Here is a 21037-nt window from a genome sequence, read left to right on the forward strand (position 1 = left end):
ATTTGCATATAGGCTATAGCATGGTATGCCTACACATCACTTCATTCATGTGGATTAAGCATAGTGTTCAGTGCATGGCAAATTCAAGTTTTGCTTTTTGAAACTTTCTGGGATATTTTTCTTTCTCATATTTTTGATTCGTGGTTGGTTGAGTCAATGGACATGAGATCCAAGATGTAGAGGGCCAACTATACATGCAAATAAAGCATTTGACAAAATTAAACTCCATTTCTTTTTTTAAAAATTTTTAAAGTTTGTATTTATTTATTATTAGAGGAGAAGGGAAGGAGAGAGGGAGAGAATATCAACATATGGTTGCCTCTCCTAGGTCCCCTGCTGGGAACTGGCCTGCAACCCAGGTATGTGCCCTGACTGGGAATCGAACCGCGATCCTCTGGTTCGCAGGCCCACACTCAGTCCACTGAGCTACACCAGCCAAGGCTAAACTCCATATCTTAATTAAAAAATCAATATACTAGGAATATGAATGAACTTCTGCAACCTGATAGAGAGCATCTACAAAAGAGCCATAGCTAATATCATATTTAAAGGTGAATGACTGAATGCTTTCCCTCGACTCCAAGATGAGGAACAAGACCAAGATGTCTACTCTCACACTTCTTTTCAACAGTGCAACAAACATCCCAGCCAGGGTAATTAGGCAAGAATATGAAATAAAAGGCATACAGTAGAAAGGAAGAAGTAGAACTCTCTCTATTTGCAGATGACATGATTTGTAAACAGTAAATCCTGAGGAATCCATTAAAAACTGTGAGAGCTATTACATGAGTTCAGCAAAGATTTAGAAGACAAGATCAATATACAAAAAATTGATTTTCTACACACTTGCAATGAACAATCCAAAAATGAAATTAAGAAAATAATTTCACTTATTCATTACTATAGCATCAAAAAAATACAATACTTGGGCTAATTTGACAAAATAAGTATAAAACTTCACCTCTGAACACCACAAAACATTGTTGAAAAAAATTAAAGAAGACCTAAATAAATGGGAAGACATCCCATGTTCATGAACAAATGATTTAACTGTTAAGATGGCAATCTCCCCAAACTGATCTACAGATTCAACGCAACCCCCATCAAAATTCCAGCTGGCTCCTTTTGAGAAATTGACTAATTGATCCTATAACTCATATGGAAATGTAGGACCCAGAAAGCCGAAACAATCTTGAAAAGGAAAGAAAGCTGAAGGACTCACTCCAATATCAAAACTTTCAAGAAGAGCTACAGCAATTAAGACAGTGTGGCACTAGCATAAGGTTAGACATATAGATCAATGGAATACTACTTAGAGTCCAGAAATAAGCCCTCACATTTGTGGTCAATTGATTTCTGACAATAGTGTCAAGACCATTCAACAGGGAAAGAACAGTCTTTTCAACAAATGACACTGAGACAAATAGATATCCACATGAAAAGAATACAATTGTACCCCCTACCTCAAACCATATAGAAAAATTAATTCAAAATGAATCAAGACCTAAATGTAAGAGGTAAAAGATAAAACTCTTGGAACAAAACACAAGAATCAATAATCTTGGACTTGACTGTAGATTCTTGGATATAAGAATTCTTAGATAAAAGTACAAGCAACCAATGAAAAAATGAATTGGACTTATCAAAATTAAAAACCTTTGTCCTTCAAAGGACATCATCAAGAAAGTAAGAGGACAACCCAATGAATGGGGAAAACATTTGGAAATCATATATTTGATAAGGAACTAGTAACTGGAATATATAAGGAATTTTTACAACAAAAATAAATAATTAAAAATAGACAAATGATCTGAATAGACATTTCTCCAAAGAAGATCTACAAATGGCCAATAAACACATGGAAAGATGCTCAACATCATTAGTCACTGGGGAAATGCAAATGAAAACCCTAATAAAATAATACTTCATACCCTTTAAGATGGATATAATCAAAATGGCAGATAACAACAAGTACTGCCAAAGATGTGGAAAAATTGAAACCATCATGCACTGTTAGGGCAGTCACCTGGTAAAACAGTTGGAAAGTTATCAAGTGTTAAACCTTGAGCTACCATATGACCCAGCTATTCTAATCCTCAAATAGGATCAGGTCACCAGTTCAATTCCAAGGCAGGGCACATGCCTGGATTGTGGGGCTGGTTCCCAGTTGGGGCACATGCAAGAGGCAATCAATTGATGGTTCTCTCACACATCAATGTTTCTCTCCCCCTCTTTCTTCCTCCTCTCCCCTCTCTCTAAAAATAAACAAATAAAATCTTTTTTAAAAAGTGGTAGTTATACAACATTATGAGTGTACCAAGTGCCATTGAATTATTCTTTATGAAATGGTTCATTTTATGTTAGAATTTCACCTCAATAAATTATTTTTTAAAAAGCAAGCCCAAAATCCAAGATATTTCCATTTACATGCAACATTTTAAAAGTTGAAAAGTATTTTTAAAAGAGAGAACTACTTTCACAGCTTGAGCTTGGCCCCCCCTTTTTTTAACTAAAGAAATCTAGCTAAAGAACTCTGAGTAAACCTAGATATAAAACGATACTCTCTTCACTCTTTTACAATAAATTACTACTATGGAGTTAATTCACTTGAAACTGTTAAAAGACTTATTTTATGGTGCGCTTACAGATTTGAAAGAGTTAGTGCACCCCCCATGTCCCTACTGTCAGACATAAGCTAGATAACTCATCAGCACAATTCAACTAGGAGAGGGCAGCACAGCATTTGAGAGCAAAAGAAAAACACCTCACACTAATTAGTATGGAACACTCTACATCCTAATGTCTCCACATTAAGCCTGAGCAAACTTCCAAAACCAAAACATGGAGTAGAAATTGGGAAGATTATTTATACCTAGATAATGAAGAAATGGAGTTTAAGAGCAAATTATTCACATAATTGTCCCAGCTTGTTTGTTTTGATTCTAGTTTGCTTATGAAGACTATGTCTCAAACACTCAAGTGAGTTTCAGCTAGATTCTAGTAGCTATGAGAAAGAACCTCAATAAAAAATAAAGGAAATATTTAAGCCTCTAATTATATGGGGGTGGTGGGAGGCATGTTATGTCATCCATTTGGAAATAACACCCTTTTAGGAAAGCAGATGACCTAGCATTTCCCAAATTCTATCTAGAATAGTCTAAACCCATGAGGTAAATCTCATAAAGTTCTGTGTTGAATAGCCATAAAAAATAATCTGATCACTGAGTTATAAAACCTAATAAAGATTTGATGATGTTATTAAATGCTATATAGGCATGAATATATCTATTTATAAGCACATTGAATAAACAGATATAAATTTACAGAGGCTTTCTTGTTCCCTGCCACTGAGTTTTAAATTGACATTTTTATATGGGTACATTTCCAACTGAAATCAAATCAAACATAAAATATCTCTTAGATAATACTTTATGGTACACATCATAAATTCAAAGCTACATCTTCCTAAAGGTACTTTCCCATGTTACCCCAACATTTAACCCTGGTTCAAGCAATGATGCCTTGTGCAAAATCACACAGGACAGGCAGCTCCAGAGCCAACCATGTGAGTAAATGAGAAAGGGGGACAGGTAATTGGCTCACTCTTCCCCTTTCAACAGGAAGACAGGCACATTCCTGGCACTCACTTTTCGCAGTTTTCTTTATTCTAAATGAACTCCCGCAGCCCATGTCTTCTAGATGGTGTAAAAAAGCTTCACTTTCGTATTCCCAGATGGTACGAATAGCTGTGAGGAACCGCTCCTTGGCTGAGCCACTTCAGTCACAGACCCTGATGGGGAATACACAAAAGGGAGGGGAGGGAAAGAAGCGCCGTTAACAACAAGGTATCTAAGTGATCGGTAGGATTCATTTTATGCTTCCTCTCAACCGCTGGCCATCATGTGATGTGAAAAGTGATCAGGCATCATCTAATCCTGGTCTATTTTCCACAACACAGCAGCAGCAATGGAGCGGCTATAGACTGTTTTTCTGCTACACTTAAATTACACTTTCCTCATGTCTCAGTCGGATCAAGGTCTGTAGAAAACAAAGCATTGAAAATGAAAATGAAAATGGAAATGGAAAAGTGTACTATTTTCTAACTGAAATATAGGGAACAAGATATAAAGGATCTGGCAGTATTTAACAATTTTGATTTTCACTTTAAAATCGTTAACTCTATCTGGGCTTTGGAAACCACAAACTGAAGACTCTGAGACAAAAACAACATTTAAACAAGAATGCCAAAATTCAAATCAAAGTAAGTTCTTTGATTGGTTGGGGCACTTATTTAAAATAAAAAGGAGGCTCAAGACTCTCCACCTACACTAAGGTATCAAAATTTGTGGAAGTGCCCTTTTTAAACAAGCTCTCTCAGTGTTGTGTTTTGCAGTGTTTTGTTTTGCTTTAACCCTCACCCGAGACATGCTTGCTAAGTTTACATAGGAGAAGGGAGGGAGAGAAACATCAATTGGTTGCCTCTCGAATGTGCCCCCACCGGACTGAACCTGCAGCCTAGGCATGTGCTTTGACCAGGAACCAAACCCGAGACCTTTTTGCCTTTCAGTCTAGGGACGATGCTCCAACTGAACCACGTGGGCCAGGACTCTCTTCAGTGTTTTTGAGACCCTTCCAAGTCTACCCTCCACTTGCTCACCAGCACTTCCGATGAATTAGTTGAAACTGCTGAGCTGATCTTAATCACTCCCTGGGAGTTTTCAACAAAATTGCTTTCCTTGTCGCTTTTTTGGGTGATATTTCTGAAGGGAACCAAAAATGTTGTCTTTTGGGACATTAATTTTTAAGCAGGATATTAAGAAACAAAAGATTTAGAAAGCACCTTTGACCCTCCCCCTTTCCTGCCTAAGGGATCAGGTAGAAAAAAAACCCTTCTGCTTCAGGAAGGGAACCTTAGCATAATCAACTTAGTATTAGACAGGAAGGCTCTTGTTTACTAGACTGACCCTGTTTCTCATTGCTTCTGGGTTACCTAGCAAAAGTATGTTCCCCTCTTCCTCAGCTACCTGTAAATTGCCTAGTCCCTTTGAAATCTCACGCCCCACCCCCTCTTTCTTCTTTGTCCCAAATGACATATATACCCAGTTTTACTTCACTGATTTTGGAATTTCCATGCTTATGTGAATTCCTCATGTGCATGTATTAAAATTTGATTTTCTCCTGTTAATCTGTCTCTGTTAATTTGATTACTGGCCCATGTAGAAGATCCTAGAAGGTGGGAAGAAAAGGATTATTATTTTTTTTAGCTCCCACGTTTTCTTTACTTGTTGATGCTCCAAACCAACCTGATCTAATATAGTAGCATTTCTTGACAGGAACAAAGTCAGAAAACAACTGACTAGGGGAATGTCTGTTTTTCATTAGCACTACACTAAAAGCTTTGAAATCTTAACTGTAGGAAGGAGAAAACTAAAATGAGCAAAATACTTGAATTATGAAAATATTTTAAAACAATAATAACCTTAATGAACAGCTATTCTAGTTAGAGCTAGGCCTGATTCTTTTGTTGCCTGTTAGTATCACCTGGGAGCTTTTAAAACTGCCAATGTTCAGACAGCAAGTACCTCATTAAATCAGAATCTCTAGGGGGTTCAGAAACACTGATACCTGGGTTCCCTTGGGTGGAGTTAGGCATCTTGATTTTTTTTAGAGCTCCCCAGAGGATTCTACTATGTAGCAAAGTTTGTCAATCTCTAGTAGAGACAATGTTTTAGCAAACCCACATGATGCCTAGTGAGCATCTTATTTTCCTCGGAATGCTTTATGACTCCATCTGTTTGGTACAAAACTTTTCCAGAGGTCATGTCAGGCTTATAAGGCTGTGGCTTCTGGCATCTAGTCTTTTCTCATTTTTGAAATGGGGGCACTATTTACACATTGCCTGTCTTCTCTCCAAATTCAGAAATTTCTCTGAGGTTATCTGCAGTGCCTTTGGGAACACATCTACTGGGGCCTTCATCAGCCTTTCAAGTAGTTCATACAGTCCTGCTGACCCTATCCAAGTGCCTAGATTAGTGCTTGCCAACATGAGTGTCATAAGACTTACCAGGGACTGTTTAAAAATGCACACTCCCAGGCTTTACTGCCGATATTGGATTCAAGCAGTCCGGGGGCCTGGGAATCTGCAACTAAAGTGCTCCCTTCAGCCCTGGCTGGTGTGGCTCAGTGGACTGAGTGCTGGCTTGTGAACTAGGAGGTTGCTGATTCCGTTCCCAGTCAAGGCACAGGCCTGGATTGTAGGCCAAGTCCCCAGTTGGGGGTGTGTGAAAGGCAACTGATCTATGTTTCTCTCCCTCTCTTTCTCCCTCCTGTCCCCTCTCTAAAAATAAATAAATAAATTCTTTTTAAAAAGTGCAACCTTCAGGGGACTTTGATGTAGGCACCCCCTGTATCTCAGTTTGAGAAGCACTGCTCTCCATATCTTCCTGGGGCTTCATTTCCAACTTCATGCTATTTTTTTTACCATTTTTATGAATATATGAGTTGGGCATTGAGTAGGCAACAAACACAGATTCAACAATAGAAAGTGATATATTTCAGTCTCGATTTTCCTTTCCTAGAAAAAGAAGTAAAGCAACATATCTCTCCTAGGGCATCTATCTGGTTCTCAGGCACCCCTCAGTTAATTCATTATACAAAAAAAGTCCATGTAAAATATTTACTAGGAACTAAAAAGCATTGTACTTGAATATATTTCTGCTAGACTGTAAACTCCCAGGGTATCTTTCTTTCTAAACACTCACTGAATCTCCAGGCACCTACACAGTGCCTTTAACAAAGCAAGTTTTTGATAAATGCTGAATGAATGAATGAATGAATGAATGAATATTTCTAAGCCAGAGTCCTTTAAAAAATTAATAACTAAGCCCTGGCTGGTGTGGCTCAGTTGGTTGGAGTGTTGTCCCATAAACTGAAAGGTCGCAGGTTCGATTCCTGGTCAGGGCATGTGCCTAGGTTGGGGGTCCAGTCCCTGATTGGGGCTTCAGTCCCTGATTGGGGCATGTGCAATAGGCAACTGATCGATGTTTCTCTCACATTGATGTTTCGGTCCTCTCTTCCCCTCTCTAAAATCAATAAGCATGTCCTTGGGTGAGGGTAGGAATATTTTTTAAATTAATAACTAAAAATAATTATTAGTCTGTCATTTTGTACACAGATGCTAGCTATTTGATTCTAAACTTTTCATTAAACCAGAAAATGGGCAGTACTTATACATCTATTTTTAAAGGAAATTTTAGAGTCATGATAGAAATGAGAATTGTTCTAGAACTTTTGGTTATTAGAAAAAAGTTTATTAGAATTTTTACATTATTAAATATAATTATTAAGCAAATTATTGTAAAAGTGTTTTTTCCCCTCAGGTAAAAGTGAAAAAAAGAAGAAGAAGAAGAAAAAGAGAGTTCATTTTCAATCTTGCCAAAACAAGAGCTGGTTAAAGCTAGGTGCTGCTTCCTACTCCCACACACTGCCCAGCCTAGACTGCAATCTCCCAGCTAAAGGTAGAGAGAGAAGCAAGTGTTTAAACAGTGCATGTGCCTTTGAGGACATCTCTAGCTAGCTGCAAAGCTGATAAAAATGATTTAGGGATTTTCCATTATATGAGAAAACCTAAGTTTCCTCCATTTCCTGCCCTCTGTCCACATTAGAAAATCATTTAGCCCTGGCGGGGTAACTCAGTTGGTCAGAGCATTATCCCCACATGCCAAGGTTGCGGGTTCAATCCCACCATCGGGGCACATACACGAATCAACCAGTGAGTGCATAAATTAAGTGGAAAAACAAACAGATGTTTCTCTCTCCCTCTCCCCTTTCCTCTCTCTCAAATCAATAAAAATTTTATTTAAAAAAAAAAACGCATTTAGTGTGCTAAAGAAGTCTCTGAAGAAACAGTTCCCTGGGGCCTGAAAGGGGTTCCTGCAGCTCAAGAGGCAGGGAGCAGAATTCACAAAGACCCAAGGATGCCATAGTCAGTGACACCAACCACTGAAAAGGCAGCTCTTGGCGAAAAAAACAGCTTGAAACTTGCCCACTGCTGCTGCCTCTACCAATATATACAGATATACTGAGGATGGTTTTTAAGCATAAACATAAAATAGTGACTCATCATTGGCACTCACTTATAATTTGCAGAACGAAAGGTTTCTAAGGCTTCTGCTAAAAGGTTTTCACTGTGCATGTGTGGAGGAGGAGTGAGGGGGGAGAAGTGGAAGGTTGAACTGCTTGATGCTGTTCAGTTCTTTTCATCCTAACCACTTTTCATTTCCAAAGGTGGAAATGCAAAGAAAGAATGAAAGACGGCCCTTGGAGCCAAGCTAACTTCGACTGTCAAATACCCTCTGAGCACTATCCCACTCCCCCCCAAGTCATTCTTACTCATTATTTTATTTCAGTGTGCATCTCTACGGAACCCTCATACCGTGGCTCAGGCACATTGACCTTGAGTCCACCTCTGGCATTCTAGATGTGAACTGTGTGGTTTCCCATGCTAGAAATTCAGCTTTTCCTAGAGAAAACTCAGCTTTCGTAAGAAGTTCCTACTCTATCTCTGGCCCCGAGGAACCCAAATCTAGAACCCACAGTCACTCAACTGTGGGTACCACTGATGGAGGACAGATACCTCTTTGGGCTCACCTTCCCACATTATCTTCCATCTTGGTTGAAACAGGGGTTCTACAGCCTGATGTCTGTGGCCTAAATATAACTAAGGAGCACAGAGAAGAGGAGTCGCTAGCAGACCATGCTAGAGAGGCCCCTTCTGCCATTACCTCTCAGTAAAACACTGTAGCATTTGCTTGTATCTGGGATCCGAAATCAATAACAGGAGATCTGTATGACTAAGCTGGTAATTCTTCCTTTCATTGGCTGAAAGGCTACAAAAAGGGAGGAACTATACTGACCACCAGGAGGTGTCTGAAGGTATCTGTTACATCAGACAGGATTGTGATCAGGTGGCAGCTTGGCTTCATGCCAGGTGCTCCAAAGTTTGTTTGTACAACAGTAGTTCTATGTGGTTTATAATTCTAGGAATAAAGGGGGGGAAAGGTCCCACCATCAAATAAGTTCAGGAGAAGTAGGATTACACAGGTCTCTTTTACTAAAGGACTCCTCAGAACCTTCAAGACATTAATGTGTGTTGCGAATTTCTACTGTCCACTGCTTCCCAAACAGCCTAGCAGGGGACCCTTTTGAGGGAAAGCAACTCAAACACACCTACTGTTCCTAACCGCCTAATGCTGGCCCAGTGCAGCCTGGGGTTTAGAAATCAAACAAACCGAAGTTTAAATCCTTCTCAGCTAGCCATTAATTCCTCTGCACCTCAGTTTTCTCATAAGGAACTAGGGATAATAACTCATAACTGACATGCTTGTACTGAGTTCTAATGAGGAGCGATCCTTAGCTGATGAGTTAGGGGGGACATGCATGAATGAGGATCCCCTGTGGTAGAAGTGTTGAAACAAAACTTGTGTTTGCTCAAATCTCTTACTTGCAAGTGCATTGTCTGGGACCTTCCAGACACTAAATCCCTTTGGTGTCCACACGTTCTGGGATAATTGTAGACTCACAAGATAAAGGTTCTTTTCCCCTGGGATCAATAAGATCTGCAAAAATACTATACCAGTAGTAATAACAGCTAAAATCACCAGTCCTTTTTAAGGGACTACTATTGACCCAGCACAGTGGGTGCTTTGTATTTCGAGTACTCCAGTTAATGTGCACAGCAGCCACCCAGATGGGATCGTCACTCTTATATTTAGATGAACAAACTGAGACTTGGAAATTAAATATGCTATCTGTGGCACAGCTGATCAGTGGCAGACCTGAAGATCCACTCTGCTTAACTGTAAAGAACAAAAATGTCTGTTGGCTAAAAGGTTTGCTACACCTTGGTCTTAGGACCCAATCTAATCAATGTATGTAACCACTGAATCACTGAAGAGAATGTCTGAATGTTGCAAGGAATTCTGTTTGTCTTTCTTACAGACAGATGAACACTCTGTAGTCCTCTGCGATAACAAGAGGCCAAAGGAGCTAAAAACAGATTTCTGAACTTAAAGGTGTACAATGGAGCTTGGGGAACACACTTCGAAGGGCCTAGAAGGGTTTTTTTGAAGTATCCCTTCCCTCATTTTCTAGCTCTCACCCAAGTGACCACAGACTTTTTCCAATGTCGCATTCATTTGACAGAGGCCATGACCCTTCAGGCTGCAAAGTCATCTGGTACGCCTTTTAAAGATAATGGCATGTGATTTACAATAAGCATCTTAGAGAAAAATCAATCCGAGAAATTGCAAAGCAATAAAATAAATTCCAAGCAGCACACATTCCCTATTCTGTTACTAGATAATATATGTTTATAATGTAGACTTCTGCATCCCCAAAGTACCCAAGAACAAACAAACATATCACCTGGTTCTTTTGCTTGGCCAGTATAGAGGTTTTTCCTCACCCCCCAAAATGTTCTCTATGAGGAATGCTGAGGTCTGAAAGAAAAAAAGGTAGAATTGCCACTTTGTCTGGAGCACCCCCTACACAGACACATGCACCCCACACATCTCACAATTCTGCAGCTCTCTGCAGGGCAAGCTCCAGTTTAAATAAATCAAGAAATAAACACACCCGCACACACAAAGAAGTAACCCAAACAGGCCACGGCTGCCTTGCCTTTCAGTCTGGAAGGTAAGCCCAGAGCCACAGATCTGGGAGAGACTGAGCTCTGGCCTGGAGCCACAGCTGTCTGCCCCAATGCTGCCCTGTTCCAGGCTAGGAGATAAGGGATGTGCTCAAGTAATGGGCTGCAGTCACATGACTGCTTCCAGAGGGACCAGGCTCTTGTATTGGCAGAACGAGGCTCTGCACAGGCAGGACCAGGTTGCTGTTTGCATAAATAATCTGCATCAGTACGAAGTATAAAAGAGAATTTTGGTAAGTAAGGGCAGAAAAGCATTCAATGGCTGACTCTTTAGGTCAACCAAGGATGATTTCTAATAAAAATTACAGCAGCCTGGGTACAATTAAGCAAAGGGACTAGGATCACTAGACATTCCTCCTTAGGACTTGAAAAGACATGGGTTAAAGGGGCAGTTGTTGGATGCTGTACTGCAAATTTATTTATGTGATTTTTTATTTCCCCAGTTATTCAATTAGCCACTTGTTGGAGAACCCATCTGTGAAAGGGAAATTCACCCCCCCTCCATCAGCAGAAAGGAAACAGGAAGGCTGACCTGTCATTTCACCGAGTTAGAGGAAGAAGAGACACGTGAATAATCAAAGTGCAGATGTCAGTACTGGAGGCCACCAGCCACAGTTTGGCTGTCTTCTGAGGCAATCCAGGGGTGACCTCATTCCCAGAGTCACTCTGACTGCAGCTGCACTGACAGCAATTTTCCTCCCACACTTTTCCTAGTTGGTTTCAGAGCATATGGCCTTACCTTACTGGCCTTAGGCATCGAGAGCTGGGATTTAAAGGACTCCGGCCATAATCACTTTATAACCCCACCCAAGCTGCTCTTTAGCCAATTCCTTTCTGCAATTGGGTGCCACAGGAGATCCAGTAAAGCATTTACCTAGCTTACCATTTAATCTAATGGAGTCACTTTAAAAATAACTGGAAAGGCAGCTCTGGGCTTCTCTACTCCTATTAGCATATTAAATGTTATCAGAGGAGCTCATTATGAGGTAATGTAACTGTACAGGCTTCCCTGGCGGGGACTCCAAGACCAGGACCTGATGAGGCTGCTGTACACATCATAAATGATAGCAAAAAATAGTGGACAGTGTCGTTATATGGCTGTTTCCAACCAAATGCCTATTCAATCCACAGTGATTAAATGATGGCTATGTCTAGATGCAGTTGTTCAAATGTCACCTCCTCTGTGTGAAGCCTTTCCTGAATCACCAAAGGGGAGTTAGTCACTCTGCTTTCTGGCACTCAAAGCCACGTGTGCATCCAATTATGGAACTTCCCAAAGTGTGCTGTTATCTGTCATTTTACATGTGAAATCCTGAAGGGAAAGGATCCATTCATTCCCCGTGGCATTCCCAGCACCAAATGCGTAAGTACTCACCAAATATTTGTTTAATCACACAAAGAAAGAAAAGGGGGGAAAGAACTTATGATTTAGGTGATTATTTTAATGACCAGCTTCTGGCCCATGAATCGGATTGGCTATGCCCTTTATGTGACTTGTCTAAAACTTAGAATTTGCTTAAAATGAGGAACATAACCATATTTTCCCACTGCACAAAGAATGTTAAAATGCTACTTTGAGCACCATGAAAAATAATTGGAGCCAGCTTCCAATTATTAAGTGAGTGTTGATGTATGTGAATAAATTGCAATGACAGTAACATGTATTGAGTACTTACTACGTTCTAGGCACTTATTAACTTTACATGTGTTAATCTTATTTCATCCACACACCATCATATGAGGTATATAATATTTATGCATTGGGGACTATAGTCCAAAGTCAAATAGCAAAAGAGTGACAGACCTGGGATTTGAACTGAAGCACTTGGACTCTAGAACCTCTACTTATAACCATTCCCCTATACTGCCTCAGTCAGTACCTTGTATATTCGTAGAATGATGTTTCCAGCCTTTTTTCAGATGTTCTCTGGATGTCCTCTAGCTGAGCACGGATGTGTTGTCCTAGCCTGAAAAAAGAAAAAAAATGGGTAAAGTAATTTTAACAGTTCCAAACTCACTCATTAACAGAATTATACCCCTACCAGTTGAGGTAGGTTAACTTGTCTCTGAATGGGCACATCATTGCATGAAAACAGCCAGTAGGAGATAGGAGAGCTCATTTTCCCCCAGAAAAGGCCATCACTCTTAACTACAATGCCCCGTGCTCTTTCATTCAACACATGTTTATTGAGCACCACCTATGTGGTAGGGGAGAGACAGACATAAATGGTGAACAAAATGGAAACGATTAGCTGAGGCATATACATAGGTAAATGAGAAATTAAAATAAAATGACAAATTAAAATCTCTCTCCCTTAATTGAATATAAATTCCAGGTACCTAAAACAGTACCAGGCACATAATATTTATTATATGACTAAATGGAAGCAATATAGTATGATAAAATCTCTAACAGGGCAAATAGGGACAGAGAGAAACAGCTAGAAAAGGGAATGAGAGAAGGCTTTCTGGAAGTGATGACCAGGCTGAGACCTGAAGATCGAGCAGCCAGAGATAAGAGTTAACCAGAAGAAAAGGGGTGAGGGAGAGATGAGTGTGTTCTTGTAGACAAGTATATTTTACAGTATTTAACAAGGGTGTAAAATGGGAAAGGTAAAGCCCTGGCTGGTGTGGCTCAGTGGGTTGAGCACCGGCCTGTGAATCAAAGGGTCGCTGGTTTGATTCTCAATTGGGTCACATGCCTGGGTTGCAGGCCAGGTCCCCAGTAGGGGGCACAGGAGAGGCAACCACACATTGATGCTTCTCTCCCTTTCTTTCTCCCTCCCTTCTCCTCTGTTTAAAAGAAATAAAATCTTTAAAAAATATTTTAAAAGAATAAAAAGAAATGGAAGAGGTAAAGGAAATCACAATGAACTGTGGCCCTAATTACATTGCTGCAATTAGACTTTTGAGAAGGCAGAGAAAAGGGTCTGTCTGCTGTGGTTGAAAAACAGCTGCCTCTCCACCTCTGTAGGCTAGACTTCTCCTTGGCTGTCTTGACTGTTTCTCTTTCCTTTCTCACTTCCCTACTCCCCTACTGCATTCACCTTCACATTCCACATATACTTTTTGCTCTCAAATGCTTGTCTAAGTATCTGCCAGAGAGGAAACACAAACCAGCACCTCACTAGTCTATGGTAGTAGCCAACTATGGAAAGACAGAGGGGACAGAGAAGGCCATTGACCTCATGACAGGAAGACTGGGTACTGCAGGCAAACCCTTCCTATTTCACAAGTTTCCTGGGGCTGGCCACAGTTCCACTTTCTGCCAAGGGAAAGTAATTCTTTAAAAAAAAAAAAGATTGTATTTGTTTTCAGAGAAAGAGGAAGGCAGGGAGGAAGAGAGGGAAAACATCAATCAGTTGCCTCTTAGGTGGGTACCTAGTGAGGATTGGCCCACAACCCAGTCATGTGCCCTGACTAGGAATCGAACTGTCGACCTTTCAGTTCACAGGCCAACGCTAAATCCACTGAGCCACACCAGCCAGGGTGGAAAGTAATTCTAATGGGTCATGACACATTGTGGAATACACCAGAATCTAGGCAAAGTGGCTAGATTTAGGAGTAGATTGAGAAAACAACGTGTGCAGATCTGTTTGGTAGTCGCTACTTAAGGTGTCTGTCCACTTGTGATCTCTGATACCTCAATGCCTGACAGCACCAAAGGAGGGTAGCTCGGATGGGGGCGGCCTCTCAGCTAGCTTTCTGGTGCTGGGACTAGTAGAAAACAATCTACTAGTTCGATGGTAGCTTCCGAGAAGCTGGTAGTCTCCAAATTGAGGTACCTACCCCAGAGCAGAAGCACGGAAGATCTACTTGTTGGAGAATAGAAAGTAAAACATTAAAATTGGTATTTTTATCTGTTTTCTTATTCTTTTTGAAGTTTCTATTTTCATGTATGTTTGTGACATACACAATATGTGAGTTCAGCAGTATCAGTTGTAAATAAATAAATATACCTGTATTAGGAGTCCAGTCTCAGAAAGCTTTTACTGTGAGCGGTTCACAATCAAAAACATTCAAAGCACTCCGATCTAAAGAGCCTTGATTTGAAGAGAGGGAAAGAATAGCAAGTAATATTATATTTAAATAAAGAGAAAGAGTCACATATATTTTCGGGGATGAGTTCTGAGTATTGAAAAACCACACTAAGTAGGACAGAAGGGAGGCCAGATTTGGCAAGTAATCAGAAAGTCATTCAAAGAAATCAAAGGTAGGCTACAACAAACTATCGATACACACAACCTAGATGAATCTCAAAGGCATTCTGCTGAGTAAAAGAAGCAGATTTAAAAGGTTGTGTAGAGTTATATGAGATTTTTCAAAAGGACAAAACTGTAGTGATGGAGCACTGATCAGTGGTTGCCAGGGTGGATGGGTGGGGAAGGGTGTGCCCACAAAGGGACAGCGGGGGGAGTTTTGGAGGGTGGTGGTCTACATCCTAATTATGGTGGCAATTACACTCATCTTCCCATGTGTCCAAATTCACAGAACTGTACAGCAAGTCAATTTTACTGCACACCAATTTAAAAATAAATATTCCAAAAAGCTTTACAGAGTTGGCTCTGATTTAGTGCCTTTGGGTCTGCAGATATTAAAGTCCCTATGGGCTGACTTTCACTACCAAGGGCCCTTCCTAAATCACAGCCAGAAGCAGTGTTTTTCTGCTATAAAATATGAGCACTACGGAAAACACTTGCCCTTCCCTTTCACTTGTAGCTCTCTAACCATGGGCAAAACACAAAGAACAGAGCTCCCAGTTAGAAAACACAGCCCATCCACTCTTTACTCAACAGATCCTTACTGAGCAGGTTCCAGCCAGAGGCAGGGACACGAAGATCAATGAGCTCTGGTTCATTTCCCTGCCAGGTGTACAGCATAATGCGGGACACGGGTCTATCCGCAAATAATTTCAAAACAGGAGGTGTAGGTCTAGAGATGTGCTGTGTACTTTTAGAGTTCAGAGGTATATCAGTTTGGTCAGGGCAAGTTGAGAAATGTTTTAGAGGATTAAAAGGTCGGAAAGGCATTCCAGGGAACACAGGAGCACGTGATATTTGAGTAGTTTCCTGATACTGGGGGATACAGGATGTATAAAACGGAGGCTGGGGACGTGAACATAGAGAGATAGTGTGGTGTCAACTGTGGTTATTCTTATAGATCATAACAAAGAATTCAGAGTTTAACCCATCAGTTAGGAATGCAATTTCAAACGCTTACATGAGCTGGGGCAGATAATATAAGTGAATAAAGCAGCCTGGGTGGAAATGATGGGACATTCTAAAGAGTTCTTGTCTAAATGAAGCAGCTGCTACTTACTGGTAGCTCTCTCTTAGAGGCTGCCATCCAGAAATCCTGACCCAGTGTTGCCTGATGCAATTTTTCAAGAGAAGCTGAACATATTTTTATATAAAGTCCCCCTATTTTTAAATGTATGAGTATATGTCTGCAAATTCAAGATGCCATCGATTATAACATGCATCACTATTTTACATACCAATAAAAAAAGCCACCCATCAAACTCTGACACTCCCCTGATTTTAGGACCCATTCCAATTTCGGAGGTGCTAAAATGTGAAAAAAAATGTGTATCTTAGAAGCAATGAAATACTGTAATTCTCATTTTCTCACAATATTGTATAAACCCCATGGATCCCATGTGAGGCTGCCAGATTGTAAACTCTAAGTGAAAGGGACCCTGAGAGTAATCTGATTAGATTCAAACTTTAAGGTCACCCTCAGGATCAGATGGTGATGAACTAGGGAAAATCCATACATAAGAAGACCAATGAGGAAGGACCTGCCACAATCCAGGAGACAGATATAAGGACTGAATTAAAGCCCAGGCAGCGAGGATGGAGAGGAGGGGCTAAATAGAAAAGCCTTTCAGGTACAAAACATCACTGGTCCCAGACTATGTATAGGGAGCAAAAGAGATGGAGGCATCAAGAATAATTTATTCCAAGGGTTCCAGCTTGGGAAAATAAATGGATTCATCACTTATTTAACACTATTTACTAGGCATCTGCCTTGTGCCAGGCACAATGCTGGGTGCTAAAGGTACAGTAGCAGTCCCCACTCTCTTGTAATTTATAGTCTAATGGGTGATGCCATTCATTGCAAAAGAGTATTAACAGGCATGGGGTAGGACACAAAGGGGGACAAGTGTGTTTATGGTGGAGAAAAAGTAACGAGCTGAAATGTTCTATATACAGTCGAAGCTGACATTTAGAACCCAAGAAATAAATCAGATTCTGATTAAAGAGGTCATCAGGGTACGAATAACAGTTGAAGTGATTAGAGATGATAAAATAGTCAGGGAGAGCTCATAGAGTAAGAAGGCAATAGGGGCAAAGGCAGACTGTGGGGAATAGAGACATTAGGTGTGAACAAAGGAGCAATCTGGAAAGGAAGAGGCCCAAGAGAGGGATGTCTGTACATCCAAGGAGACAGGTATTATCATATAGTCCAACATAACTTCATCTATAATTACTGCACAGAAGTAATGTACCGTGGCAATGCACAATTCAGATTGTCAGAGTTATGGGTGTTTTGTGTGAATTCCAAATCTGCTTACCAGAGCCGGTTCTTATTTAGAGAGTTGTGATATTTTTAAATATTGCCACAATCTGTTCCTTTAGCTTGCATGTGCTCCTGTTTTGCAGTAGCTCAGTTTGTCATCTAGCAGGAGTCAATGGCAGAACAATGGTAATTTTGATTTTCCTTTTGCGGGGACTGTAATCTGCCATTCAAAGACAAAAGTAAAACAAAAAATAGAAACGTATGCAATTCCCTCTCATGCCAAAGCACTGGGAGTTGGGCAAAACTGATCTGGGCACAGATGGTGATGTCCCCTTCCAAGACTACCATGAGATTCTTGGCCCAGAGCTCCATAACAGGTGACCCTTTAGACTTGTTAAGAAAGGCCTTCTCCCTGGCCAGGGTGGCACAGTTGGTTGGGCGTCATCCTGTGAACTGAAAGGTCATGGGTTTAATTCCCAGTCAGGGCACATGTCTAGGTTGTGAGTTCAGTCCCCAGTTGAAATGTGCACCAGAGGCAACCAATCAATGTTTCTCTCTCACATTGATGTTTTTCTCCCTCTCTTCCTTCCCTCTCTTAGAAAAACAGGGAAGAAAGAAAGGCCTTCCATTTTATAGAAGAGGTTAGGTGGCTCCTCAACATCACACTCTTATGACTTGTGGCAGGATACTATGGTCCTCTGGACTTGTTCAGAAATGCTCTCCATTTTATTTATTTTTAAAAATATTTTATTTACTTAATTTTAGAGAGAGGAGAAGGGAGATAGAGAGGGAGCAAAACATTGATTGGTTGTATCTTACATCCCCCAAATGGGGACCAAGCCCACAACCCAGGCATGTGCCCTGACAGGGAAACCAACTGGCAACCTTTCAGTTCAAAAACTGGAACTCAATCCACTGAGCCACGCCAGCCAGGGCTCCATTTCATAAAAGAGGTTAGGTGGTTCCCCAACATCACAGTCTTATGACTTGTAGGAAGATATTATGGCATTTTGGTCTTGTTCAGAAAGGCCCCTCATTTTATAAGAGAGGTTAGGTAGCTCCACAATGTCGCAGTCTTATGACTGGGTGGCCATCCTTCCACTACATGAAAGTTACCCAATTCCACTCTACAAACATAGCTCCAATATAATACATATTAAAGTACAGTAAGCTCCATAAAGTACAATAAAGGCTATACACAAAATATAAAGCCTAGAAGAGTTGGCCAAACAACTAAACAGAGGAAGAAGAGGGTTAACTTTCAAACATGTTTCCATAGCTACCCAGATTGCATTCAATTCATCTTCTCCTTTAAGAGTTCTTACCTTTTCAAGTTTTATCAGTTCTACAATCCTAGATACTCACTTGGCTGGTTGGTGAATCTTTCAGCCTGGGCTGAAGGCTCAGGATTCAATCCGTCCTGATGGTTATGGATGTTACTTGAAGAGGACTCCTTGGCCTCAGCTGAGGAGTTTACCAGAGGCCCATGATTCTTCAATAGGTTGCCTTGGCAACACATGATGTCAGATGCAATTATAACATCATCACGTTCCAATATAGTATGAACAACACAACCTGCATGCAAAACTCACATCCTGGTTATTGGAAAGGCAGGTACAAGATTCTTTAAGCTTTCTTTTTGCCACCATTACCCCCCTCCCATCAACCATTTTTATATTCATAAACAGAAAACAAAGAACAGCCCCGGCTGGTGTGGCTCAGTGGATTGAGTGCCAGCCCACAAATTAAAGGGTCCCTGGTTCAATTCCCAGTCAGGGCACATGCCTGGGTTGCAGGTCAGGTCCCCAGTGGCGGGTGCTTGAGAGTCAACCACACATTGATGTTTCTATCCCTTTCTTTCTCCCTCCCTTCTACTCTCTCTAAAAATAAACAAACAAAATCTTTAAAAAGAACAAAGAACAGTTGGTTTCTTGGAGAAATGTTAAAAGTATTAGCTAAAACAAGGCCTGGGAATGGTCTGTGGCTTTCTTTTCAAAACCCTTGCTACTATTGCCTCAGATGACTAAGAGCTTACAGTGAAGACTTTGGAAAAGATTTGAAATAATTTTCTTTGAGCATTTATTTTTGTCTTGGTTTCATTCATATACTTGTTCAACAAATATTTATCGAGCATCTACTCTGTGCCAGGCACTGTTCTAGACCCTAGAGATATATCAGTTAGCAGAACTGACAAGGTCTCTTCCCTCCTGAAGTTATAGCCTAGTGAGGGAAGTAAACATTCATCAAAAAATTATAAAAATAAATGTAAAATTACAAAGAAATATGCGTTTCATGACAGCAAATCAGGAGGTCGCGCAAAAAGGCTTCTCTGAGTAAGTAACCTTTGAACTGACACCTGCAAGGTGAACACAGATTAATTAGGTGGTGTTGATAGGATAGAGTCAAGCATACATTTGTGTTAAGGCTCAGTGACCTTAACAGGTCACTGGACCTGTGACCTGCAATAGGTAAGTGGAATCTATGATCTGGAGACTTTCAGAGAAGAAGCCAGGGCTTCATAGCTAGGTCTTAGTTTACTAAAGCTGAAGTTAGTGTTTTCACAAATATTCCAGAAAGTGCACATTTCCCTAAAACGCTCTACAACAGTGCTTCTCAAACTATAATGTGTTTGTAAGTCACCTGGGGGTCTTGTTAAAACACGGATTCTTAAGCCTAGCCCCTCAGAGGTTCTCATTCAGTAGGTCTGGAGTGGCGCTCATGAGTCTGTATTTCTATTAAGCTTCCAGGTGACAGTGAAATACACTTTGAGTGGCATTGCTCTACAACACAGTGTGATTTTCATTGGTTTGAATCACTGTCTTTTTCAGCCCACCCTTTCATGACTTTTAAAGTCGAACTATTTATATTCACAACATTCTTGTGCTTTTTGGTCAATTCAGTAGATTTTAAATATTTGGAAAGAATGAGAGAAATAACAATTATAAGCAAACCGAAGTGTCAGTAATGTAGTGAAACTTCACTAACCTACCTCAGTGAGATGGACTGTCATTCTTACTTAGCGAAAAGTGTGATTAATATAGCACTTTTGAAGGAACATAATATAAATTAACCTGATGTAAGTAAGGCCAGGAAATTTCAATATGTTTAATGACTCTTTTACTTAAATAGGTAGGTAAGAGCTTTTTGTAGTGAACACTTTCATATTATGAATGAAGCTCTGGGTTTTATAGTGTGTGAGATAAAAATAACCTCCCTTTTTAGGTCTCTGTTTCTTACTACAGAAGACAATTCCTGCTGATGTGCCATGTTCCTGGTGGTGTGGCTAAGTGCAGAGGACACTGAAAATAAGTTGGTGAGAGATCCCAGATTTCTCTGGATTGCTTTTCCTGAGAAAACTGTGAAGTTAATATAGGGACTACAGCAAAATATTGACATTTAAACAAAATTAAAAATGAAGTCTTCAGCGCATGAAAGAGTGGGAGAATTAGGATAAGGAACCAGGAGTAAGATCTTGACATTTCAAGGAAATGTCAGCCCTGCCAATTACAACTTAGGGAACTTGGGCAACTTACGTAACTTCTCTGAGCCTCAGTTTTCCCATTTAAGAAATGAGGATAATAATATGTAAATGGAATAATCGAAGTGGAAAATTCTTCATAAACTATAAAGTGCTAAGCAAATATTAACTATCATTTCTAGGAGAGGCCTACAATTTCTGAGTGGATACACATCCTAGAGAAGAAATGTGGTCTAGCCTGTGGGTCAGGATGTGCTGGGAACCTAACGGCATGTGGTTCTAGAGTCACATAGCTTGGGGTCATAGTCTAGCTCCATCCCTTAGCAGCT

At 40.4% G+C, this 21037-nt stretch overlaps 1 protein-coding gene across 1 annotated transcript in view; it reads right to left on the reverse strand.

The window, feature by feature from the left end:
* PPEF1 (protein phosphatase with EF-hand domain 1) overlaps window positions 1–3730 on the reverse strand; it is an 84177-nt gene extending 80447 nt beyond the window's left edge. The window contains exon 1 of the mRNA XM_037157500.2: window positions 3648–3730. Coding sequence (XP_037013395.2) covers window positions 3648–3690 — 43 coding nt within the window. The 5' untranslated portion in view covers window positions 3691–3730. The remainder of the gene's footprint in view (window positions 1–3647) is intronic.
* Between the last annotated feature and the right edge of the window lie 17307 nt (window positions 3731–21037).

Source organism: Artibeus jamaicensis, unplaced genomic scaffold (genome assembly GCF_021234435.1).
Source record: "Artibeus jamaicensis isolate MK-2021 breed Jamaican fruit bat unplaced genomic scaffold, CSHL_Jam_final scaffold_1283, whole genome shotgun sequence".
Classification (NCBI taxonomy): Eukaryota; Metazoa; Chordata; class Mammalia; order Chiroptera; family Phyllostomidae; genus Artibeus; species Artibeus jamaicensis.